The sequence below is a fragment of the Lathyrus oleraceus genome, chromosome 6, assembly GCF_024323335.1.
Source record: "Lathyrus oleraceus cultivar Zhongwan6 chromosome 6, CAAS_Psat_ZW6_1.0, whole genome shotgun sequence".
NCBI classification, from domain to species: domain Eukaryota; kingdom Viridiplantae; phylum Streptophyta; class Magnoliopsida; order Fabales; family Fabaceae; genus Lathyrus; species Lathyrus oleraceus.
The window spans coordinates 461,074,363-461,084,302 of NC_066584.1; the positions used below are offsets into that span (position 1 = coordinate 461,074,363).

Here is a 9,940-nt window from a genome sequence, read left to right on the forward strand (position 1 = left end):
GTGTGATTCACTCATGCCTGTTAGTCTCTAGAACTTGAATTGACTCTTGTTGATGCTGTTGTTTACTTGTGCACACTAATATGATAAAGACAGTTTTGTTTTTTGTTTTTTATCCAGTTAGCCAAAAAGCCAACCCTTAAATAATATCATCCCTTGTTTGAAACCCCCTTGAGCCTATTATCCTTTTTTTGTTTAAAACTCATTACAAACCGAGAAGTGAAAAACAATGTTATCACCCTATTCAAAGGGTTGGAAGAGTCTTGTTTGAAGTTGTGTGGGGTTGAATAAATATATTTGTAATATTTCAGAAGTTGGCAGAAAAAGAAAAGAAAAATAGAAAAAGAAAATAGAAAAGAAAAAAAATGAATGAAAAAAATAGAAGGATAAGAGGAAGGAAAAAAAAGGAATTATGTTTGTAATATTTCAATACATGTCAATACATACTCCTTCAAAAAAGAGAATAAAAAGAGGAAGGAGAAGAGAAAACAATTGCTATAGAGTTGTTTAAGTGAATGAAATATTTTGTAAATTCAACTCTCGCAGTTTCTTTTAAGTCTATTTTATCTCTTTGAATTTTAGCCTAGTACCCCTTAGGATTTATCTCACCCCTATCTTGGCCACGTTACAACCAAATAAAAGTCCTTTTGATCTTTGTGTGCATGTATGTCAAATGCGGATGTTAGAGCCCTTTCAAGCTTATGGTAGTACTAATTTTCATATTGTGCTTTGAGTGTAAACAGTTAATCTAAACACTTGAGAGTTAAGTGAATTATATCATGTGAGGATCTTACTGCTTTTGGATGTACTCTTTGGTAACTATTTTCCTATCTGCTTTGAATGTCACAAAAAGTTGCTTACTAACACCATATTCTTAAAGCTTAAACTTAGAACTTTGCTTACATCTTGTATCTTGATAACCTTTGGAATTGCATGTTTTGTTTGTTCTTGTTTTTCTATTTTGAGTTTTGAATTTATAATTTTGCTCGGAGTGCAAAAGTTCAAGTGTGGGAGAATTGGATCAGTGCATTTCGATGCACTTTCTTCTATTATTGTACTTAGGCATTTCCTTAGTTTATTTTACTTATTTTACTATTTTATTATGTTTTTAGATTTAAGTTTATTTTTTGCTTTATTTTATTTTCGTACTTTATTTTCAGCATAAACAATTATTTAATACCTTATCACTATGCAAATCATAACTTGGGCTATAGGAATCGGATTGATGCGTTCTAATATGCGTTGGAAAGCTAAGAGAAAGAACTACAAGTTTTACGTTGAAGTCAAAAGCAAATTCGAAATGAAGAATGGTCGAATAATTCGTTGAAGTTCCAGACTTAATTAAAATAGTTAGTTTGGGCCAGTTTTTGTATTTTTCGGGTCGGATCTTATAAGGGCCCGAATTTGCCTTTTATTATATTAGGTCTTTCACTAGTATAGTAATCCTAATTCTGAATTTTGATGATACAATATTTTTTAGAAGATTTCATGGAGAGTTAATTCCCGAAGAGTTGATATATTGTATTCGAATTCCACTTTGAGGTTTTTATTAATTTCAATTTAATTTCAATTTCTTTTCAATTCTTCCTATAAACTCGTTTGCTTAATTCGATTACTTCCGTTTGCTTAATTCGATTGTTTCTTATAGGATAAAGTTGATTAAATTTGATTGTTTGTATGATCCTTAACTATAATCACGTTAGCGTAGCATTTTCGTTATCGTGTTTGATTAAGTCGCGTTTGCTTAATTCGCGTCTGTTTAAATCTGTTTGCTTAATTCGGAAATTAGGAACATACATCATATAATATCAATTTGCGCTTGTCAGTGGATATTATAATCGAATGGGATTGAATCCGCTAGGGAATTGAAATTATAAGAATCGATGATAAGTCGGAAATCGATACAATAGATTAGCTTATTTATCTTTTGCTTTTACCTTTAATCATCTTCTATTTAAGTTTTGAAACTTAAAAACCCCATTTTTTCCATTCGTTTGGTTATAACATTCAAGAATCCTTGTGATACGATATTCGAGTGTCGTTTCCGTTTTATTACACTTTTAAACTCGTTTTTGACCCATGTTCGACAGCGGATCATAGGGCGGCAAGGACCTTCCAATAAAAGTCCATTAATGTATTATCCCATATATCGACAAGGATCTTTCAATGAAAATCATACTTCAAGGTTTCACCAGACCTTTTTACCATGTGACCCTGCAAAACTGAAAAGAGACAAAGAGGGGGCGTCTCGATAAAAACCTTACTCACGCATGCATGGGAAAATAATTAACGTCACCCCCATTATTTAGAGCAGATTTAAAGAACTCTTAAAAAAATTACAAATGGTAAACACAATATCTCACACTATCCATCAATAAAAATAATTAATTAAAGTATAAATTTGAGCATGCCCCCAACCTCTTGATCTTGCCATCGATCTCGTTTGTAGATTCATACTTTCAGGATTATTTATGTCAGTTTGTATTTTAATATTTATAATGTAGTTTAACTTATAATTAATAGTTGACTTCATTACAAAACCAAAGCATGTGTAATATACATCATGCTTCCTTCTAATATCATGTACATGCAGTCTATTAAGTGAAGCTTATTAAATCTTACTCAGCAATAAGTAACGGCATGCCATACAAACTACATGATTTTACCTTTTAAGTAAATCAAAGAGTCAAAATCCTTGTATCACAATTCAAACGATTTGTTTCCAAGAGAAAAGTTTCATATTTACGTACAAATACAATTTCCTTCTCAAAAAGCACAATCACATATTTCAATTAACAAATTCCTCCATGAAAGATTGAAGATGGAGTTTAAACTTCAATAATATATGAAAAACATCCAAATGCATGAAATCTACGACTATTAATATTTTTTTTTATAAACAAGATGTATTATAAAATAGAGCACAAGAAGTACTCTAATCCACGTACAAATGACAAACTATTTTAAAAAATCCAACCGAAATTTATATCATTTATAAAAGTTATAATATCTCCTAGATTTTATATCAATAGTCAATCATAGTCAGGGACGGAGGGATTTATACCAATACGGGGCATATATATATATATATATATATATATATATATATATATATATATATATATATATATATATATATATATATATATATATATATATATATAATTCATCAAAATAATATATTTAATTAAAATCATATATTTTAAATTAATTAAAATAATGTTATTATTATGAAGATATTATTAAAAATTAAATAAAAATAATAAAGTATATAAATATTTGTTTTGGATAATGTCCGAAAATTAATGTGAGTTTTTTATTTTTAATAATTAAATGAAAACATGTCTGATTAAATATATTCAAATTGTTTTTTTTATAATTTCAAAATAGTTTTTTCCTAATCTTTAAAAAAAATTATTTATAGGATTTTATATAAATATTATGATCTCATAAAAAGTGCATAAAAAATATTTTTTTTGTTATAAAATTTAGAAAATTACAAAAATAAATTTTTTTGAAAATTATTAAATATTTTTTTTAAGATAAATTTCATTAAAAATAAATATAATATATATTTATGATTTAAAAATAAATAAAAATAAATTTATATATTAATATATTGTCCCCGCAGTTCAAAATCTCTGACTCCGTCCCTGATCATAGTCATGACATTATTTTATTAAGTGCAAGTGTGAGTGGTTAAAGTCTCATATTGCCTATGAATATGTGTAATGTTGGATTTAGAAGAGAGATGATTAATTTATCGAACATCTTAAGATTTTGGATTGAGATATGGTGTCTCCCTCTCATATGGTCCTGGAGCATTAATCTCATTGGTGCTCCCGACTCTTTCGAATTCCTCAACAGTGGTATTAGAGTCGTGGTTCGACTTTGTGGGAGAGCGGAAGCTGAATCCATTGTTGAATCATGTTATAGGATGTGAGGGACACACATGTAAGAGAGAATGTTGGGTGTAAATATGAGTGATTAAAGTCTCACATTACCTATGAATTGGTGAAATATTAGATTTTTAAGAGAGATGACTCATTTACCTAACACCTTAAGATTTTGGATTGAGATGTGGTGTCTCCCTCTCTTGTGATCCTGGAGTATTAGTCTTATTGGTGCTTTCGACTTTTTTCGGAACTCTCTAACACAGATTTGCATTGAACGCCACTTCATTGACCTTACACTCTCCAAGTTTGATGATCTTGACATTTTGTGCTCTCCAAAGACTCCAAGTGTTTGTCATCTAAATAACACCCTCTTTATTACTCTCTGATTAGCCTTTTAATGAGTTGTATCTCTTCAAAAAATATCCAGTTTTGTGAAGACCGGTTGCCCTATCAAGCCGAATGTGAACCTGATGCCATACAAAAATAGAGAAAGGGTATTGAGATAATACGTGAAAAGTGTCTTCATCATTGGCAGAATACACACACATTTTCTTCGAAGTTTGAAATTATTGATCTCTTGATCAACTAAACCCTGATTGATACCACATACCAAGATTTTTTTTGAAATATCACTATAAGATCATTCTATAAGATAATTCAATAAGCTACCTATCAAAACACAAAAGATAAGTGAGAGAGCAACACCATAAGGGTGATGTTTGCTCCTAATAACATAATTTTGTTGGGTCTAGGTATAAGAACAAAATACAAGTAAGATTTAAAGAAATCAATTATTAAATAATCCATTAACAACATAAAGCTTGCTTTCTAAAGCTCACGCTGCTCCATGCAGCACATAATAATTCAAGCAAATGCCTTAGAGCTTTGCAATTTCAAATACATCAATTCTTTTCCAATTATACTCAACTTTAAAGCAACATAGTCCAAAACCGAACCACGACTCTTGTTCCAATACATGCACAACTCTTTCTTTAGCCACACTCAGAAATTGGGCCAGCCCAATATATTTCGAACCTAAGGCAAAATTTATAATTATATTCTTTAACTTTAATAATAATTTAATAAAATTAATATAAACTAATATATTTAAATTTTAGGTTTTTTAAAATATAAAATCATTAATTAAATTATTTAAATTTATCATTATAATTAATTTCATTTAATATTTTCTCTTTAAGTTGATGAAAATTAACTCATAAAATCACTCTTCCTATCTCTTTTTTGAAAAATTCATAATAAAAATATAAACACTCTTTCCATTTCTTTTTTTTTAAAATTCAAATTAGAAAAAGCTTCGTCAATTTTTATTTTTTTTGAGATTGCATTGTCAATATTCTTATAAAGAATACTTATATCAAATCTTCTTGAAATATTAAGAATTTGTTATCTATAAGCATGCTTTTTAAATTAATCAATCATGTGATACACAATTTAGATGTTATTATTTAATTGATATAAAAAATTACTTTAACCAATTCATTAAAATTATTCACATGGATAAAAAAATAAATAGAGGTTATTCAACTCTTTTTCTTCTACTTGAATGCTTTTACTATTTTGTTCTTCCAATCAAATTTAATTACAATATAAATTAAATAAATTGATAATTAGTAAATGTTACCATTAAAATTCTCTCAATCCTCTCTTTATTTGACACATGGTACATAGCTCACAATCTAAAATTTCATTTTCCACCAAAACACAAACACAAGCCTATTCTCTTAATTTCAATTTTTCATATTTGAAATTCGAATTTGACTTTTTCCCTCTCTCAAATTTCATTTCTTACTTCTATTTTTTACTCAAAATTTAAAAGTTAAACAAATTATTTCTTACTTCTTTCTCATTGATCCACTTTCCTGGTATCATCATCTTCCTCCTGCAACCTTGATAAAGTACACCCCCATTTTTGTTTCAATAAACATAATTTGTGTAGGTTGTTTCAATGAATTACTAATGTTAGTCTTGACATATTAATTCTCAAACATACTGAATTCATTATTTCTTTAAATCTTGATAATGATATATTTTAAGCTTAATGTCAATTAACACATATGATATGTTGGTATGCATGTAATTTTTTTATTTTGTTTTTATAATGGAACATATTATTCTCGTTCGCCTTTTAGTATTATCATAACTATCCTCCACATCCAATCAATTTGGTTTTTAACAGATATTTGTTTCTACATTACGGTGGCAAGTGGTGCATTGCATTGTAAATGTCTATCTTTAACATCACTTAATAAAAAATAGTAGTTTGGTGCATTCCTTTGAATACCACTAAAGAAATTAGGTCTTATTTGTTAGATAATTAAAGTGCATTAAAACAAAAAACATGCACATTTTGTTTGTCTCGATACAAACTTAATTAAATATGTTTCACAGGTAAAACTAATTGTCTCAGACAATATTGAAAAAAGAAGGAATTAGCATTTGAGTAACTGCGAGAGTTATAATATTATGATATTGTTGAGTTGTAAGTGAGTTTTGTATTGTGATGCTCATGTGCTTGGATATTGATGAATTGGTGAATGGAAAAGGGTCATATTTTCATATAAATTAATCATGTATGCTATATGAGTATCACATTAACATATCTTTTATATTCAACAACTTACATACGTGGATATTTTTTTATTTCTCATCAAAAATGCAATGTTGTTCAGAAAATATCTTTTTCTTTTAGTCCCTGTAAATTAGGGTTTCGTATGTTGGAAGAAAAAAGAAACTCGGGTTGTGGGAGGGAGGAGACGAAGCAACGAAGATGACGAAATGCTAATTGCATGACCTAGTAACACACAATCGCATCCCTATAACTCAATCTCATATATAATATCTTATTTCTTCCTTATATCAGTGAGTCAACTTTGTTCATTGTGTCTTCTTGAAACTTGCATGTTATGGAGTTCAGTTTGATTTTTCATTACGGGGGTAGATTCGATAGGGACTGTTTAGTATATTATACATGGGGAAATGAGCATGCATTAGAAATAGGTCCAGATATGTGAAGCTTATTTGAAGCAACAGGTATCGTGAAAGAGTTAACTGAGCTTGAAGAAGTTGAAGAAGCTAATGTTGGTGGTGTTGAACAGGTTGAAGAAGCTAATGTTGGTAAAATTGAACAGGTTGAAGAAGCTAATGTTGGTGGTGTTGAACAGGTTGAAGACACGAAGGACAGTGAGGATAGTGACTTTGAAGCTGATAGTTTATCATTTGATAATATTGAGAATGAGATGGCTCTTGGGGTGGACAATTGCTTTGATTTTATTGAAAATCAAGTTGAAGAAAAAGGAAAAAGAGGTAGGATAAAAGTTGCAGCAAGGAAGCACAAGCATACTCCAAAGAATGTACCAATTGGTGTGGATAATGTGAGGTGATGTAGTGGTGTGGATAATGAGATGATCATCAACTATGCTAGTGATGAGCTTGGTAGTAATGACCCTGATGCTTCTGATGGGGAGAAGGAACCAAAATATCCAAGGTTTAAGATGCAGGATTTGGACAAGAATTATAAATTCAAAGTGGGATTGGAGTTTGTATCACTTGAAAATTTAAAGAGGCAATAACTGAATGGTCGGTATTAAATGGGACACAAATAAAGTATGTGAAAATGACAAAGTTAGAGTAAGGGTAATTTGCAAGGGCAAATGTGGGTTTTTAGTACTTGTAAGTAAAGTTGGGAATAAGCACACGTATAGAATGAAGAAATGGGTTGGAACACACAAATGTGGTAGGGTATTGAATAATAGTTTTGCCACTTCTAAGTGGGTTGCAAAAACAGTGGCGGCTAGGATGGCATCTTCAGATGGTGTTAAGATTTGTAATATTTTCTTTGAGATTAGGAGTAACTTCTCTGTTGGTATAACTATGAGCAGGACATAGAAGGCCAAACAAATTGCCAAAGTTCTTATTGAAGGTGATGTAGTAAAACAATACAACCTTTTGTGGAGATACTCTGCAGAGTTAAGGAGAGTCAATTCTGGGAACACTTGTAAAATTAATCTGACAAGGGTTGGACCAACAATACAACCAAGGTTTAACAACTTTTATTTTTGCTTAGATGGGCTTAAGAAAGGCTTCACAACATCTTACAGGTCATTCATTGGAGTTGATGGATGTCATCTTAAGACTAAGTATGGAGGGACTCTTCTTATTGCAATTGGTAAAGATCCAAATGACCAATATTATCCCATAACTTTTGGTGTATGTGAAACTAAAACAAAGGAGTCGTGGAGGTGGTTACTTACCTTGCTTTTGGAGGATATTGGTCAAGAAAAGATATGGGTTTTCATCTCTGACCAACAAAAGGTACTTTCATAACTATAATGTTTTTTGGATCTTATCCCTAATTATATAATATGTTTTGGTTTTCATCCCTAACTATGTTAATTGTTTTTGTTTTTTATCCCTAACTTTGCAGGGTTTGATCCCTGTCTTTGAAGAATTGTTTGAGAGGGTAGAACACAGGCTTTGTCTTAGAAATTTATATGCCAATTTCAAAAATAAGTTTGGTGGAGGGACACAGATCAGAGACTTAATGATGGATGCTACAAAAGCCACATATATCCAAGCCTGTGATGCTAAGATGAAAGAATTGAAGGAGCTCAATATGAAAGCTTGGGAGTGGTTGTCAGGCATACCTACCAAAGCATGGTGTAAGCATGCATTTTCTTTTTATCCTAGATGTGATATTCTTATGAATAATGTATCTGATACATTTAATAGCACTATATTAGTGGAAAGATATAAATCAATATTAAGTATGTGTGAATGGATAAGAAACTATCTCATGAATAAGAATGCTAACTTAAGAGAAATGGATGATGGATGGAATCATAGGATAATTCCTAGACCTAGACTTAGGTTTGATAAGGAATTGGAACATGTAGGGAATTGGATTCCTAATTGGTCTGGTGACACATTATGACAAGTTGAACATACCCATACCATGAATATTTTCATTGTGGATACTTCCAAAAAAAAAACATGCACATGTAATTTTTGGGAACTAGTGGACATTCCTTGTAGACATGTAGTTGCTGCATTAGGTTTTAGGAACCAATCCCCTGAAGATTTTGTTGATGACTATTATTCCAAAGATACTTATGAGAAATGTTATGGTTATAATATAAGTCCTATTAATGGACAAGACATGTGGTCGGAGGTTGACATGGAAGAGATGTTGCCTCCATCATATAAAAGAGGACCTAGACGACCAAAGAAGTTGAGGAGGATGGAACCTGATGAGGACCCTAATAAGGTAAGAACACAAACAAGTTATTGTTGCACAAGATGTGGTGTACATGGCCATAATTCAAGAAGTTGTACAAGTCAAGTAGTTAACCATAAAGCTAAAAAAAGAAAGGTATTGAACTCCCAGTCACTTTGCATATGTTATTAATGTCATTGATATGTTACTAATGTTCTGACTTGTTTGTATAGAGAAAGCCAAAGAAAATAACAACAGGACAATGACAAACTCAAACTGTAACACAAGAGCAAACTTAACCTACTGAAGCTCAAACTGCAACACAAGAACAAACTCAACCTATTGAAGCTCAAACTGCAACACGGGAACAAACTCAACCTACTGAAGCTCAAACTGCAACACAGGAACAACCACAACCAAATGAAACTCAAATTGATGTTGACCCTGAGTTTGAAATGCTTGCTGCAAATCTTGCAGCATCATTTGAGGCAACTCAAACTCAACCAAATCTTAATGTTAATGGATTAGTTGCATTTGCACCAAGTCAACCAAATCATAGTGCACTAGTTACATCAGCTCAAGGTGAACATGTTACATATTCGCAAATTGATGATGTACTTGACTATATTTTGAGTGCACCTGTTCCAACAACTGATGATGTACCTGCTGCACCTGCTTATACCACCCCAAGAGTTCTTAAACCAGTTGATTTTAATATACCATTTCATAATGATTTGGAATTATTCTGTTGATATCTTGCATCTCTAATATTCTATATTTTACAAAAAAAAGAAGACATGCAAACCAAAAGTTA

At 30.8% G+C, this 9,940-nt stretch overlaps 1 protein-coding gene across 1 annotated transcript; it reads left to right on the plus strand.

The window, feature by feature from the left end:
- Positions 1–7,315: 7,315 nt before the first annotated feature.
- On the plus strand, positions 7,316–8,844 carry LOC127096238 (uncharacterized). The gene is made up of 4 exons (XM_051034830.1): positions 7,316–7,476; positions 7,616–7,737; positions 7,978–8,225; positions 8,338–8,844. The coding sequence occupies exons 1-4, from the start codon at positions 7,316–7,318 to the stop codon at positions 8,842–8,844; spliced, it is 1,038 nt and encodes a 345-aa protein (XP_050890787.1).
- The last annotated feature ends 1,096 nt before the right edge of the window (positions 8,845–9,940 follow it).

What these genes read in the sequence shown, in the direction of transcription:
- LOC127096238 (XM_051034830.1), top strand. Translation starts at nt 7,316, where the DNA reads ATGATCATCAACTATGCTAGTGATGAGCTTGGTAGTAATGACCCTGAT. An exon ending in TCACTTGAAAATTTAAAGAG is followed by an intron (nt 7,477 to 7,615) that starts GCAATAACTGAA and finishes GCACACGTATAG; the next exon opens with AATGAAGAAATGGGTTGGAA. An exon ending in TCATCTCTGACCAACAAAAG is followed by an intron (nt 8,226 to 8,337) that starts GTACTTTCATAA and finishes CTAACTTTGCAG; the next exon opens with GGTTTGATCCCTGTCTTTGA.